General features: G+C 39.9%; 1 protein-coding gene across 2 annotated transcripts in view; it reads left to right on the top strand.

Moving 5' to 3' along the window:
- Positions 1-16,790, top strand: part of naa15a (N-alpha-acetyltransferase 15, NatA auxiliary subunit a) — a 68,974-nt gene that overhangs the window by 40,384 nt on the left and 11,800 nt on the right. For both annotated transcript variants that reach the window (XR_015081306.1, XM_086008569.1), the window contains exons 6-16: positions 481-634; positions 1,397-1,516; positions 2,881-2,976; positions 5,205-5,311; positions 5,401-5,473; positions 8,676-8,845; positions 9,247-9,399; positions 9,898-10,026; positions 14,738-14,951; positions 15,109-15,302; positions 16,011-16,119. Coding sequence is in view for 1 of the 2 variants with exons in the window: in XM_086008569.1 (XP_085864695.1) it covers positions 481-634; positions 1,397-1,516; positions 2,881-2,976; positions 5,205-5,311; positions 5,401-5,473; positions 8,676-8,845; positions 9,247-9,399; positions 9,898-10,026; positions 14,738-14,951; positions 15,109-15,302; positions 16,011-16,119 (1,519 nt within the window). In the remaining variant the exon portion in view is untranslated. The remainder of the gene's footprint in view (positions 1-480; positions 635-1,396; positions 1,517-2,880; positions 2,977-5,204; positions 5,312-5,400; positions 5,474-8,675; positions 8,846-9,246; positions 9,400-9,897; positions 10,027-14,737; positions 14,952-15,108; positions 15,303-16,010; positions 16,120-16,790) is intronic.

A 16,790-nucleotide genomic window follows, 5' to 3' on the forward strand; every position in this document is an offset into this window, starting at 1 on the left:
TTTTTAGACTTGTGCACCAGTTTCCTTCGGCCTTTTGGAAAAAGCAAATACATTTTCAAATCCTCATAGGATTCAACTGCACAAATCACATGCTGGAAAATTCTGGACGTTATGCATATTTCAAATTCACACATGATTGAAAGTGCTCTCTTGACTGTTACGTAACAAATATCCAGTTGAAGCCCAAGGTTTTAGGTGATGCTAAGAGGTTCAAGTGAAAGCTGTGGTGGTGACTGAATTTGAAGGAGCAAAGGGAAGAAAAGGAAGTACTAACTTTTTTAAACAATTTAAATGCAATATGTTCACTTCATGTGTGCAGTAAATTCTTACAAAGTAAAGACCTCGTTTGCTTCTGCACATCGTCCTTGGGGTGGGGGGGTGGAGAGAGAGAGGAGTTGATTTTGTACTGCTATTTTTAAGCACTTGCTGAAATGTTCCTTAAGTCAAAGGATTTACTAAATCCCTGCTCTTTTTTTAAAGGCTTCTCCTGATAAAATTGATTATGAATATAGTGAACTGCTGCTTTACCAGAACCAAGTGCTACGGGAAGGAGGGATGTATAAAGAGGCTCTGGAACATCTCGACAATCATGAAAAACAAATTTGTGACAAACTGGCTGTGGAGGAGTGCCAAGGTAAAGCAAATTTCTCTATTGCAACTTATAGAAACTCTGATACTTGTATAAAGACTGTCCCATTCTGTAATGACATAGTGTGAGAAAATAACCAGTACTAGAATTTAAACTGGTGAATATGGCTAAAAACTAGTACTAAATGACTTGCTTTGTTCTCCACTCCAAATTCTTAGTGTTTATGCAGCTGCGGAGGAATTAGGGTCTCTTTTGGGGTGATGTACAAAATAGCGACAGAACAATTAATGAAGTACAGTTCGCCCTTTGCATACTTCCAGCTTCTAAAATGCAGCTTTCTCCTCATGCCATCAAACATTTTGTGGCTTTTTTTTCTGGGTGGAATTTAAAAAAAAAAAAAAAATACAGAATTAAAATACTGAATACAGTATTCATGAAATCTTCAAATTTTGTAAATGTATGAATTCAGAATAGTTGGTTCTTGATTACTTTTCTGATTGGTCCCTGTTAGCTGCATGACCACTAAGTGCAGTTTCTGCCTTTAAAACAAAGTACAGAATATACATGGTTCACTATAGCCTCTAGGGACAGAGTGCATGCTCCAATAGCACAGTTTGAGAATTCTTATTTTTCTGAACTTATGTCTATTAACTTCCTTTGGGCACCCTGTCCTCCTTCCAAAGAAAGCTCAGTAAACTTAAATGACTAATTTAAAAAATTTCAATGGGTAATATGTTTCATCCAAATGGTAATGTCATACTATAACATTTATGATGTAAGATATGACGTGATCTAATCTAAAAACAGGGGAACTGATGTTAAAACTGAACAGACTAAAGGAGGCTGCAGAGGTGTACAGACGGTTGCTGGAGAGAAACCCTGAAAACTGGGCCTATTATGAAGGATTAGAAAAAGCACTGAGGCCTGGTGAGTTATGGTTACAAGTGTGGATGTTTCTGTTAAGGTGCCTATTTATTACTGTTAACATTTAGATTTTGGATTTTAGCTATCATACATTTTAATGGGCTCCCTAATTCCTCAAAACTACATTCAAAGGGCAATCAACTATTATTACATAGATGTGTCTTGCTGTGGAATGGCACAATATGGATTTTCATTCTCTGTTCCCCACAGCAAGTTTGGGGTCTTGGACTGGGAAATGGCGCTGGGTGATGAGGAGCTTCCTTGAGCAGGAGAAGGGAAGAGCTAGGAAACCGGAGTTTGAAATGAGACAATTCAAGATCAAACTTCTGTTGCATAAATTAGTCTTGATGTGTTTTTGTAAAGTTATAGTAACTGATTTCTGCTGTATTACCCAATTCAGTATCTAGTCAGCCTCCATATTCTGAAGAACTGAGCCAACAACACAAATAAATTGAGTAAAATTTAAAATAACTTTGCAAAGTAATGAATGTGATTTGTGCATTCTGAAAAAATAGTCACTTGATGCTTTACAATAGAAGGGAAAGCAAAGGTTTTGTAATTAGAAATGTATTGTGTTTCTCGCAGTGCTTTCACACGCTGCAGTAAGACTGGGTATGGCAGTGGAGTGACGATCATGGCGGGACCTCTTTTGAAGCCCCATTGACAATTGATATCGGAGTGGCATTGTCATGCCTATGAACAGCTTACTTGCTTTCCCTGGGGAGTGGGGGAGGGGGTTGATTTTCACTTAACTGTGTAGACACCTTGGAATGTCACTTTGAACTTGAATGATTTGGGGGAAATTGGGAAGGGGAAGAAGGTTGGCTAGAGTTGCTTTGATGGTAAAGACCACCAAAAAAAACTCTCAACTAGTGCTGACAAAAATGTGAACGGTAGGCCATGTAAAAGTTGGTGGAAAGAAGAGTTTGCTGCTTTTCCTTTTATCTTGCCAATTTTCACCCTCTTCCCAAGGCTTGGGTATGGTTCTACCAGAAGTGCAGGGAAAGGGAAGGGCATTATGACGAGACCTGATATGGTTCTCGCCCAATGTCCATGCATGTACACTTTCGATCGAGTGAGCTAGTTAGCCGTCAAGTGTAGAAACACTGGCTGTTTTGTTTTTTCTCAATTCCCACCCCCGAACCCAGGAGTGCTGAGCCCAATTGTAGCAACTGAATTGACTCCCTGGTTGATGGCAACTAACCCAACTAGGAATTAGACCAGCACTTTCCTGTGTGGCTTAGCTGCTCAGCACATAATACTGAACCATTGAGAAGCCAAAGCCCAACTTTTCAACCTAATTTATTTTTGGCCTGTGGAATTAATTTAACTCAACTCTTTATTTTTTTAAAAAATTCTATCTTTAGTCAATGCGGAGGAGAGACTCAATGTCTATGAAAATGCTTGGACTAAGTATCCTAAAGGGCTGGTGCCTAGAAGGCTACCTCTTAACTTTTTATCTGGTAAGTGAAATAATCTCCTCAGAATCTCTCTCGTTGTTTATGCAGTGGTGGGTGGCATTTTTCAAAACTGAATATTTTAACTGTTATATGTGGACATTTTTATGCCTTTATTAGAATTTTCTTTAACGGAATAATTATATACTTGCATGACTGGATATAGGCTCAACTGTACTGATATGGAATCTAAGACTTGGGCTGCTTCAGAAAGATGTGACTAGGTGAATCCTGTTGCTGCTTTCATTGGGGAGAATCAAAGTTCTAAAAATGAGCATTTACCCCGCTTTCAGTGTAAAGATTACTACATATGAGGTTTATGTGAATTAATAAGCCCCACAATAGTTTAAGTTTTTCTACTTTTTCAGGGAGCAATAGCATCCCCTAATTTATTTTGCTACTGTTCAGGTCCTTAGAATAAGGCTGCTATAATACAGTGGCACTCATAATATGTCCTATGGTCCATTTGTGATTATCAATTGTGGCCCTTGACTTGGTATGTGAGGGCTAGACTTTCTGTAAATAGCCTGCCTGGCTGTGGGGTGTCAACCATGTTGGGGTTCAGTGATTTTTTTACTCGCAAGCAAAATAAGGAACTGCTGTTGGGGTGGTTATCCCAGCTTCCATGGAGAAAGTGAAAGGCCATGTGTATTTAAAAAAAATCAATTGTTTAAATGGTATTAGTTATTTTGCTTCTTTGAGATGGAGTGGGAGCAGACCCAAGTCCCATTGCTCCATCCTGCAGAATGCTGCAGCATTTCTGAATTGTCCTGAAGCAAAATGTTGATTGGGATTGTGGTCCTCAACAAACAGTTACTTAAAAATCCTGCTCGAATGGAATGGATTGGTGCCTGCTTAAATCACATCAAATGGAGGTGGGGCAGGAGCAATCTGACCCAGTTCCCATCTCTAGCCTTCTAGCCTATTATTTCCTTTTAATGCGATCTCATTCATTTGGGCTACTAATACAGTCTTCCATTTCCAAATATTAACTGGCCTTTGTTCATTTACCCATGTAGCAAAATCTGAATTTTACCCCTAATATGGGGCGGATTTGATTGTAAATGCGGCAAGGGTCTTGAGCACCTCTTGAAATCTTAGTACACTGCGTTTCCTCCCTTCTCCCAAAAACTATAAATGAAGTTTCGCAGTTAAAGTGATTCTCTTTTAATTAGAGATACCTTTTTATATTAGTGGCTTTTAAAAATTAGTCTGTTCACCTAACTTGACCGTTGACACTGGAGGTCTTCTATTTGCCAAGTTGGCTACTGTTAATCAGTTTTATATGTTTGGGTACCTTTTATTTCTATGGGCATGTTCTGCTGCACTCCTATATAGGTAGCCTGTTTTTTAGAGCTGGATTATTTGATTACTGAAGGGAGGACATCTATATTGTAATGTAGTCTATCTCTCTTAGTAATAGGCTGGAGGAAGACAATTTAGGAATTTTTCACAGCATTTTCTTTGTTCACTATTGATACTCCAATGTGTCCCTGACTTGGATAGGCCATGGTGAATTCCATCCACTTTTGGACCTGTCCACTAACTCTGGTCCCCATAATTGTGTTGGTTGTTGGTAAAGGTTCTGGACCAGTACGTGGAGGTGTTGACTGACTTCCTTTTGTGCGTACAGGATCACATTAACTGAGCCCTTTTAATGTATTGCAGTTAGGCCTATAAATTTGCATTAACTGATTTATTTAATATGAACACAAATAAAATGATAACAGAAAATGTAGGTTGCAACATAGTAAAACTTTAGTGCACTCTGCCACGTGTGTGATAACCAGGCTATCCTCCTGCCAGGTGTGCTTGTGTTCAGGTGCCCTGGGGAATATTACAATTGGAGCATATTTTGTTGTTACTTTCACCTGGTGAAAATCTTTGGAATATTTCTTTGATTATTGCTCCAGTTGAACAGATTATTTTTGGGTCCCATGCCAATATAAAGACAACCTATGTCAAATTAATCCTCTCCCTATGTTGTCCTCCCGTCCTGCACCTTTATGGAGGACATAATATTGACGCACTTCAAAGACTTTCCAGAGATTACTGTTTTGAGTAGTTTATGGTATTCTTGGAATGAATGGTCTGTGCCTGAGTGACCTTGTCTGTTCACTGTAGCCCATGCAAAAATGTTCTGAAAACTATATTTAAAAACTTACTGGTTTTGTGCTGTGATATCAGTCATGTTCAGTAATTGAAATCTGATGAACATTTTTTCTTCCTGCCAGGTGAAAAATTCAGAGAAGTTTTGGACAAATATTTAAGGATAAATTTCAGTAAAGGTTGTCCTCCTGTGTTTACTACCCTGAAATCATTGTACAATGATAAAGAGAAGGTAACTGCTTTGTTCATAATAGTATCAGAGCTGTTGTGTTCTTAGTTTTGTTTTAAAAGTGAAAGATTAAGGGTCTTTTTTTTGTATAGGTATCGATTCTAGAAGAATTAGTAGTTGGGTATGAAACCTCTTTGAAAAGTTGCAACCTGTTTAACCCAAATGGTAAGTTTTTTTGTTTGTATGTGCATGACTTGAACTTTGAACCTGCCTCCATTCTGTGACCCTTTCCAAAAACATACGCTATTGGATGGAGGTGGTGGTTTGGCTATTTTAATCACACGGCACTTTAAGTCCCTTTATCTTGAAACATTTATTTTTAATGTGAAACCATGTACAGTATACCGTTGTCGAGTCCACTGAGGTAACAGACCTATGTACTGGTCTTTATTTTTTTTTTAAGGCATCCGTAGAGTAAAAATCAATTGCATAAAGTGTCTCGGCATTGTGTGCTCCTTTAATACCGATTTGTTTCTGTAACTTCAAGACCCTTTTCTGATTTTTTTTTTTTTTTCTCCATTGAATTTAACAACAGCTTCTGCTCAAGATTTTTGGTTCCTTTCAATATCAGGTGGCTAGAAATCTTACACAAATCCATACATGTGCGTAAACATTGAAGTTTGGTATCAATAAGATGAACTGTTAGATTTTAAATTGTCAAATATTTTTATGTACTTATCAGGTAAGGAATGTCACTATGGGGAAATGGAATATTTTCTACTTCTGCAACCAGTATAAGCATCAAATACTCCTAGGTCAGATACAACACAAGCTAGATGCAAGTTGAAGCTTTTTCAAGTATTTGTGTACCTGAGTGATATTTCCATTTTCCACACCTGAAATTTGTTTTGGACAGCAAGGTGTGTGACATTAGCAGAAACTCATCGTCATGCTTAAGGTTCTAAACCAAGTTGCTGAGAGATTTGTGTTCACCTGATAGGGAGTTCACATTCTCTCTAAGGACACAGCCCAGTTTCCTAAGTCCTGAGAATTTAGGTGCGTTAGGTATGAAACTCAAGGCTGAAGAATCTCGCAGTAAGTGTATAGGGTGCTGCTGCACTTAATCAGCTAAAACCATGCATCCTACCAACGCAGATCCTTGTCCAATCTCCTGCTGTTTGGCCAGCTAGCACCAGCTTGTTTTCAGGGTTATCTAGAGCCAAGTGGAAAGAATTCCAGTACAATAGACTTCCCGAATAAGGCTGTTAAATTACAGGAACTTTTATGTGGTCAGCTCCACACACTGAACAAGTTTTGAGTAGGTCTGATCTAAACAACTACTGCTGGCTAAAATAAAGATTAGGTGGCACATTAAGTTACAATAAAATGATGTGAGTATGTGTGTATACTGTTCCACCTGTATTCCTTTCATTATCTTTTCAACTTATTCAGTATGCAAGAAAAAGCTTAATGGAAGCTTCCTATTCTGTGTGATAGATTAATTAACCTCTTAACATTATGCTGATGATGTCCCTTGTCTACTGTAAATGCTAACCCACAGTACAAAATAGTACACAGTATAATTTTTCACGAGTGTAAATTAAACTAAATTACTCAATTGTATTTAATTCATTTTTAGGAAAAAGATTTACTCTTTATCTAAATTAGCTTGCATGTGTTCAGTGTTGATATTATCTATAAGTAATTTAATCACATCAATGGTACGAAATAGTCTGGATCATTTTCCCTTTCCCCATCTATTTCCTTACAGAATTTGGGGGGAGGGAAGAGAGTCAGCAATATTAAGTTATTATTGGATTAAAAGAAAGAAAACTTGCATTTATATAACACCTTTCACATCCTCAGGACATTCCAAAACACTTTATAGTGATAATGCCGCACTATCTAGATTATGTGCTCAAGTCCTGGAGTAGGGTTTGAACCCATGACCTATTGACTAAGAGGTAAGAGTGCTACCACCAAGCTAAAACTGTTCCTGCTTCAATTGGAGCAAGTACATGTTTGAGCCATTTTTAAGTGTTGAGCCATGTATCCTTAGGAGGGGGTCCATTGCTTCCCCGTAATTGGTTGCAAGTTGAAGGGCAGTGATAATTCCAGGAGACAGTGTGCAGTGTCCAAGTTGACCAAGTGTGTAATTTTGATGATTTTTTTTCTCTTCCCTTAGTAGACCATATCCAAGTAGAAGTATTTGAATTTCCTGCAATTTCTCCCTGTACAGCAGAACTCCAGTGCTGGAGGTGGGCTGGGGTGGTTGTGTCATTCTTCTCTATCTGCAAGTGCAGGTAGATAAAGTCACGCAAAAGTCAGTAGAATTTTGGCTTTTAAAACCAGCACAGAGTACAAGAGTGAAGAAGTGGTGATTAATTTATACAAAACATTGGTTAGTCTACTGTTATGAGTACTGTGTGCAGTTTTGAGTGCCCCATTATAGAAGACATTAAAGCCATAGAGCGTATACAGTGTAGATTCACCAGGATGATGCCAGGAATGGGAAACTATAATTGAGGAGAGATTTGAGATACTAGGACAATTTCCACTAGAGCAGAGATGGCTAAGTAGAGATTTTTGAAATTTAGAGTTTTAATAGTGAATAGTGGAAAGACTATTTCCTTTGGGGAATCGATGGCCATCAGTTTGAAATTCCGTGAGGAGAGAATTTAGAAGAGATTCCTTTGCACGGAGGCTTGTTGGACCATAGAATGCTTTGCCACAGGGAGTGGTAGAGGGAAAGACTGTTGCACCTTGAAAGGGAAAATGGGATAAATGTTTGAAGCAAAGGAAGATGTATGGCTTTGAGAAGAAAGCAGGGTAGTGGAATTGGTTTTGAATTGCCCGAGTGAAAGGTGGCACGGATATGATGGTTCGAATGGTGGCCTCCTGTGTGCTGTAAGGCTCTATAAGCCGTATGTGCTGCTTCAGCTTGTCCACTCCTCTTTCTAATTTTTATTTTCATATATCCATGTCAAGGCAGTATACTTAATGTTTTATGTTCATTGTTTTGTACAACTTATATTATCAATTGAATTTATTGGGGATTTGCTCACTTGTGCAGTTTTGTTAACTTGTGCCTGTTAAAATCCTCTTAAATTGACTCATAGAATTCATAGACACTTACAGCAGAGAAGGAGGCCATTTGGCCCGTCATGCCTGTGCTGGTTTTTTGAAAGAGCAGTCTGGCTTAGTCCCATATTCCCGCTTTTTGTCCGTAACCCTGTGATGAGTTGTGAACTTTGGCCGAATGTGTAATTTTCCTTGAGGAAAAATGAAAGTATAGGCAGCCACCCTCTTATGGGCTGTGTAGAAGTATAAAAACCATCTTGTATAATTTTGCCTTTGGTTTGTACACTTGCCCTGAAATTATTTAAGCTTTTATTTGAACTTGGTTTTCCTCCCCCTTCATTTATAGATGATGGAAACCTAGAACCACCTACTACTAGATTGTGGGTCCAGTACTTTTTAGCCCAACATTATGATAGAATTGGGCAACCCTCTCTGGCCTTGGAGTACATCAATGCTGCAATTGAGAGTACCCCTACTCTCATAGAATTGTTCCTTGTCAAGGCCAAAATCTACAAGGTAAAAATATAAAACAAAAATTCTGGCCTTTATTGCGCCTTTTTCTAAACTTTGGAATGTTTAAACTATTAAGAGTTACAAAGTTCTAATGATTCTCTTTTTCTGCTCAGTTTATACCAACCTGGCAATGCAGTCTTTTTTTAAAAAGTTGTTTTTCTTGCGGTACTGGAAATTTAGAAGAAACCAGTTAAATATGAATGTTGAAATTGTAAATTGGTTTATCATAAAGGATTTAATTTATAAGTTTACTGGATCAGTAATTAATTTGAAGAAGTTTAAATGCGTTTAAGCAGTTCATTATTGTTAATGTAAGTAAATTAAAGATTTGAGTTTGCAATCATTTTGGTAACATTGAACTATATTAGTTCCTTCTGTCTAATGTGTTGGTATTTGCCCTGTAGCATGCTGGGAACATAAAGGAAGCTGCCAAATGGATGGATGAGGCTCAAGCCTTGGATACGGCTGACAGATTTATAAATTCCAAATGTGCTAAATATATGCTAAAGGCCAATCTGGTGAAGGAAGCTGAGGAAATGTGCTCCAAGTTTACGAGAGTTGGTATCTTCATTGCTAGATAATTGTACAGTACAAACAGTTATTAAGAATATAAATTACATTACAAGTTGTTTACAAATAGCGTGGTGTGAATTTGATTTTTATTAAATTCATTTGTACATGATTTTCATGATTCTCTACATAGCTGTTGGTATGGATACTTTTTAATAAAAGTACTAGTTTGCTGTCTGGAAAATAGAACTTTTAAAACACATTCTATAATGAATGTGAATTATTGTGTGCCACACGAAGTATGATGTAGACACATGCAATGCATATATTATTTTGTGTTAATAGTTTTAACTGGTTGCTTAAGCAAACAACTCAGCTCAGCTTGCCACTGAGTTATATTCACTGTCCTTAAACTAATCATAATTAGTGATTAAAATAATGATTATTAGCTAGGATAAGATATAATCTCCACATTTTGTGTCAAATTGAACTTCCAGATGATATGCTCGTTTGTGACATATTTAAATGTAACCCTGTTTTACTAGGAAGGAACAGCTGCCGTGGACAATCTGAATGAGATGCAGTGTATGTGGTTCCAGACAGAATGTGCTCTGGCTTATCAGTCAATGAACAAATATGGAGAATCTCTGAAGAAGTGTCATGAAATAGAGAGGGTAAGAAGAAAACCCAAAATATATTTGTGGTGGAATTAAATATATTACCGTTTCAGACATGGGGCGAAGCGAGAAGAAAATAATCAATCAGATAATAAAGTAATGCAAAAATGCAAGCCCTACTCTGTCCTTCCAGTGTTTGAACATAAGCCCTTCGAGTCTGCTCCGCCATTCAGTGAGCTCATGGCTGATCTTCTGCCTCAACTCCATTCACCGGCCCTATTGCCATATCCCTTGATGCCCTTACTAGTCAGAAATCTATCGGCTTCTGTTTTGAATATACCCAATGACTGAGCCTCCACCGCCGTCTGGGGTAGAGAATTCCAAAGATTCGCCACCCTCTGAAGAAATTTCTTCTCATCTCAGTCCTGAATGGCCTACCCTTTTATCTTGAGGCTGTGGCCCCTGGTTCTAGACTCTCTAGCCAAAGGAAACATTCTCCCAGCATCCATCCTATCAAGCCCTGTAATAATTTTGTATGCTTCAATGAGATCCCCTCTCATTCTTCTGAATTCAAGGGAATACAGGCCTAGTTTACTCAATCTCTTCTCGTACGACAGTCCCGCCATCCCAGGAATCAATCTCGTGAACCTTCGTTGCACTCCTTCTATGGCAAGTATATCCTTCCTTGGGTAAGGAGACCAAAATTGTACACAGTACTCCAGGTGTGGTCTCACCAAGGCCCTATATAATTGGAGTAAGACCTTTACTCCTGCACTCAAATCCTCTTGTAATGAAGGCCAGCATACCATTTGCCTTCCTAATGGCTTGCTGCACCTGCACATTCACTTTCAGTGACTCATGTACAAGGACACCCAGGTCCCTTTGAGCATCTGCATTTCCCAATCTTTCACCGTTTAGGAAATACTCTGCCTTTCTGTTTTTTTCTAGCAAAGTGGATAACTTCACATTTATCCACATTATATTCCATCTGCCATGTTCTCGCCCATTCACTGAGCCTGTCGAGATCTCCTTGAAGCCTCTTCACATCCTCTTCGCAACTGACACTGCCACCTAGCTTTGCATCATCAGCAAATTTGGAAATGTTACATTTATTCCCCTCATCCAAATCATTGATATAGATTGTGAATAGCTGGGGCCCAAGCACCAATCCTTGCAGTACCCCACTAGTCACAGCCTGTCATCCTGAAAAAGACCCGTTTATCCCTAATCTGTTTTCTGTCTGTTAACCAATTCTCAATCCATGCTAGTATATTGCCCCCAATTCCATGTGCCCTAATTTTGTTCACCAACCTCTTGTGTGGGACCTTATCGAAGGCCTTCTGAAAATTCAAATACACCACATCTACCGGTTCCCCTTTGTCTACTTCACTAGTTACATCCTCAAAGAACTCCAATAGATTTGTCAAACAGGATTTCCCTTTTATAAATCCATGTTGACTCTGCCCAATCTTAGTATTAGTTTCTAAGTGCCCAGTTATTGCATCCTTTCTAATAGATTCCAGCATTTTCCCAATTACTGATGTGAGGCTAACAGGTCTGTAGTTCCCTGTTTTCTCTCTCCCTCCTTTCTTAAATAGCAGGGTTACATTTGCTATCCTCCAATCTACAGGAACCGTTCCAGAATCTATAGAATTTTGGAAGATGACAACCAATGCGTCCACTATCCCAATGGCCGCCTCTTTCAAAACCCTAGGATGTAGGTCATCCGGTCCTTGGGATTTATCGACTTTTAGTCACGTTAATTTTGCTAGTACTGTTTTTTTACTAATAATTTCTTTAAGTTCCTCATTCTCGTCACACCCTTGGTTTTCTCGTATTTGTTTTTTTTTGTGTATTCCTCCGTGAAGACAGAAACAAAGTATTTATTTAATTTCTCTGCCATTTCCTCATTCCCCATTATAAATTCTCCCGTCTGACTGTAAAGGACCTACATTTACCTTTGCCAGTCTTTTCCTTTTTACATACCGATAGAAGCTTTCACAATCCGTTTTTATATTTTTCACTAGTTTGTGCTCATATTCCATTTTCCCTTTATCAATTTCTTGGTCCCCCTTTGCTGATTTCTAAAAAGATCCCAAACCTCGGGCTGACTGCTTTTTCTGTCAACTTTATAAACTTCCTCCTTTGACTTAATACTAGCTTAATTTCTTCTGTTAGCCATGGTTGGATCACTCTTCCTTTTGGGTTTTTATGCCCTAGAGGAATATATGTTTGTTGCAAATAATGCATTATTTCCTTGAATGTTAGCCATTGTATGTCCACCTTCATACCTTTTAGCGTAGTCTCCCAATCTACCATGGCCAACTTGTCCCTCATACCCTTGTAGCTTCCTCTGTTTAGATTGAAGACCTTAGTTTCAGATTGGACTACATCACTCTCACTCTCAAACTTAAACTTAATGTAAAAGTCAATCATATTATGGTCACTTGTCCCTAAAGGCCCCTTTACCACAAGATTATTGATTAGCCCTTTCTCATTACACAGTACCAGATCCAGAATCGCCTGTTCCCTGGTTGATTTCTCCACATACTGATCCAGGAAACCATCTCTCATGCATTCCAAGAATTCGTCCTCCACACCATTCGTGGTAATTTGATTTGCCCAGTCAATATGTAGATTAAAGTCCCCCATGATTACAGTATTGCCCTTGTTGCATGCACTTCTAATCTCTTGATTTATACTGTGCCCTACAATACCATTACTGTTTGGTGGCCTATACACAGCTCCCACCAATGTTTTCCGCCCTTTGCTGTTTCTTGGCTGCACCCAAACTGATTCCAGTTCTACATCACGATCTGCCAAGCCAAGATCTTTTATCTCTACCATACCGATCTCATCCCTTATTAACAGTGCTACGTCACCTCCTTTTCCTTTTTGTCTGTCTTTCCTAAATGTTGAGTACCCTGGAACATTCAGTTCCCAGCTTTGGTTACCCTGCAACCATGTCTCTGTAATGGTAATTGCGTCATACCCATTTACTTCTACTTGTGCCATTAATTCATCCACCTTGTTGCGAATGCTACGTGCATTTAGATAAAGTGCCTTCAACTTTGCCTGTTCAATATTTTTCTGCACTTTGACCCTCTTTCCTGTTGGCCTTTGTTTCTGCTCCTTACTAGTTTTGCTGACTACTTTTCTAACTTCACTTCCAGCTTTGTTTCTCTCCATTCTGGGCCCACACTTAGGTTCCCAGCCCCCTGACAAACTACAGGAAACTTTGTGCTATCCGGCACCCATGGGACCGAGCTACTGTCGTTTTTTTAAAAGCTCCGGATAGACCAGCATCAATGTTATCAGATAGGAGCTTTTCATCGCAGTATCTGACCACAAACACTGTTGCTCAGCAACAGCTTGTAAACACTCGGCCCGTGGCTTGGAAGCGTCTCTGAAGCTGTTGCTAAGATACAGAGACGCTTTCTAGAGCCTGCCGTGTCTGACCACAAACACTGTTGCTCAGCAACAGCTTGTAAACACTCGGCCCAGTAGCTTGGAAGCGTCTCTGAAGCTGTTGCTAAGCGACAAAGACGCTTTCCAGAGCCTGCCTGTGAAAAGCAGAAAAAAAACCTAACCAAAACGGCTGCTGATTTTTGCCGTTAGATCAAAGTTGCCGAACATTCAACTTCCGGATAGCACAAAGTTTCCTGTAGCTTAAATCCTTCCCAACAGCACTAGCAAACCCCCCTGCGAGGATGTTGGTCCCGTTTCTGCTGAGGTGTAACCCGTCCAGCTTGTACAGGTCCCACCTTCCCCAAAATCGATCCCAATGCCTCAGGAATTTAAATCCCTCCCTCCTACACCTCTCCCTCTCCAGCCACGCATTCATCTGGTCTATTCTCCTAATTCTGCTCTCGCTAGCATGTGGCACTGGGAGTAATCCTGAGATTACTACCTTTGAGGTCCTGCCTTTTAATTTATTTCCTAGCTCCCTATATTCTGCTTGCAGGACCTCGTCCATCTTTCTACCTATGTCATTGGTACCGATATGGACCACGACCTCTGGCTGTTCACCCTCCCCTTCAGAATGTCCTGCAGCCACTCGGTGACATCCTTGACGCTGGCACCAGGGAGAGAACATGCCATCCTGGAGCCACGTCTGCGGCCACAGAAACGTCTATCTGTTCCCCCTTACGATAGAATCCCTTATCACTATCGCTCTCCCACCCTTTTTCCTCCCCTCCTGTGCCGCTGAGCCACTCATAGTGCCATGGACTTGGCTCTTGCTGCATTCCCCTGAGAAACCATCTCCCCCAGCAGTATCCAAAACGGAAAATCTGTTGGAGCGGAGATGGACCCAGGGGACTCCTGCACTACCTTCCTAGTTCTTTTACTCTGTCTGGCAGTCACCCATTCCCTTTCTGCCTGTGCACTCTTTACCTGTGGTGTGACCACCTCGTTAAACGTGCTATCCACAAAGATCTCAGCCTCGCGGATGCTCCAGTGACTCCAGCCACAGCTCCAGCTCTGAAACGCGGATTTCGAGTAGCTGCAGCTGGAGACACTTCCTGCACACGTTTGCCCTGGACACCGAAAGTGTCCCTGACTTCCCACATAGCACAGGAGGAGCACAAACTGGAAAAAAATTGTCTATTTTAAACTAGTTGCTCCATAGATGTGCTGGAAAATAGCATACTTCCACAAGGTTGTAAAAAAATGTAGCACTTAAGAAACCTGTGGTTAAGAAGTTTACCTTTATGCTCTTTGATTTGTAAGATTCCATGCTGATTTGAGGTTTTTTTTTTTTAAACAGCACTTTGCAGAAATTACAGATGACCAGTTTGATTTCCACACGTATTGCATGAGGAAAATGACTTTGAGGTCGTATGTGGATTTACTTAAACTAGAAGATGTGCTCCGGTGTCATCCATTTTATTTTAAAGCTGCAAAGGTGGCTATTGAGATCTACCTGAAACTTCATGATCATCCACTAACTGATGAGAACAAAGAATTGGAGGCTGATACAGGTATTGGTCAACTTTTGCTTAAATCGTTTTATCCTGTTCTTCTTCCATTCCTGTTCTCGTTCTTCCTCCATTCCTGTTCTCGATTCTGAACAGCAAACTCATTCCAGTTTTTTTTTGTTCATTCCCAAAATGTGTTGAATGTCTTTTTTTCCTGCAGCAAATCTTTCAGATAAAGAGCTGAAGAAGTTACGGAACAAGCAGCGTCGGGCACAGAAGAAGGCACAACTGGAAGAAGAGAAGAGGAATGCAGAAAAAGAGAAGCAGCTGAAAAATCAACGCAAGAAGAAGGAAGAGGATGAGGAGGAGATTGGTGCACAAAAGGAGGAGCTTGTACCTGAAAAATTAGCGAAGGTAGACTATCCATATAGCTTTGTTCTGTGTATGTGCAGTTACTCTGAATTCTATAATGTGTAGAGTAGATCGAGTAACCCCCGCACACGCCCAAAGCTCTTGGGATGCCTCTGCGGATATATTTATTTGGAGGTTGAGAGGAATCCAAATCCTTTCTTCCCCCTTTTCTTGCCTCCCACCCAAAGTAATCCATTGTTTCAACTTAATTTTCTGAGTCCTAATGTTAAAAGGTAATGTTACACGTGTAATGCATCACCTGATATTTCAGGATTAGCCAAAGTAGCAGCTGAGCCATATGGACCAGGAAGATCTCTACTCTGCTGCGTTTTCTGATTTAATCCAGGCCTGCAGTATGGTTGTCATATTTGGCTTCAGCATTCCCGAGATGGGGAAGTTGGGCAGGGTCTCCACTCCTAATTGCTATCTCATGAACTTGGTGGCAGTGCTCTTAAGTGGATGTCAGATAAGACCGATTGGTGTCCTCCCAGTTTGAAAAGCTTATACGCCAAGATAGTCTGAGGTTTCCAGCCACCCAACATAAACATTAGAGCTGGAGCTTTTCTAGTACCAAAACCAGTGCATTGGATTTGTACAGTATATAAATGTTATGTTGTAATGTTTGTGCATCAGAATACACAGCTAGCAACTGACCACAAATTTGTTTACATTGAATTTATACCCATATAAAAACTGTTTTCTGTTAAATAGGTGGACAGTCCACTTGAAGAAGCCATTAAATTTTTGACACCGCTGAAAACTTTGGTAAAGAACAAAATTGAAACCCATCTTTTTGCTTTTGAGATCTATTACAGAAAAGGTAAGTCATTCAAAATGTGTGAGATGCTTGGTCACTTACCAAGCACATGTAACTTACCTATAATTCTGACTCTGTGGATAAAGGCAACAGCTCATGTGCTAAACCATACAGAATAGAAGGTTACAGATTTGATTTCCTGTCTCTGCTGAATCCGCTGGTCTTGGGTGGTAGTAGTTGCGATGTTAAAATTGGCTTCATTGCTTTGGGTTTGCTTGATTCTACTCTCACCCGATGTCCACATATGAGCATTAACCAGGGTTCCCACTGATCACCTAGTAGCCTAGACTGGAGTGTGAGCACATGTGAATACTTGGTAAAAACTGTATTGACTTGGCTGTCATATCCTGCACAGCTGAATAGACTGCCAATATTCATCGTCAAGGCTCGCACGTGAAGAATAGCTACTTGTGTGGGAGGTATCCGATAGCTGCTGGAGCCTATACAATTGTACCCCAACAACATTCAGCACCTTGAAGAGGTCAGAAAATTGGGATGGGGAAAAAAAGTAAAGGTTTCTATGGAGATGCAGTAGTAGTTTAGCGCTACAATTTCCTTGGTTGGGGGAGAAAATTAGCACGGTTTGTGAAATCTGGGTTCAAAAGTTTTTGCCCTCAAGCAGAGTTGGAGAAAGCAGATGCTAAAGAATGAATTTTATTTTTTTAGGTATTCAG

The sequence above is a fragment of the Somniosus microcephalus genome, chromosome 2 (assembly GCF_052327205.1).
Source record: "Somniosus microcephalus isolate GS21.2 chromosome 2, FLI_Smic_1.0, whole genome shotgun sequence".
Taxonomy (NCBI): Eukaryota; Metazoa; Chordata; class Chondrichthyes; order Squaliformes; family Somniosidae; genus Somniosus; species Somniosus microcephalus.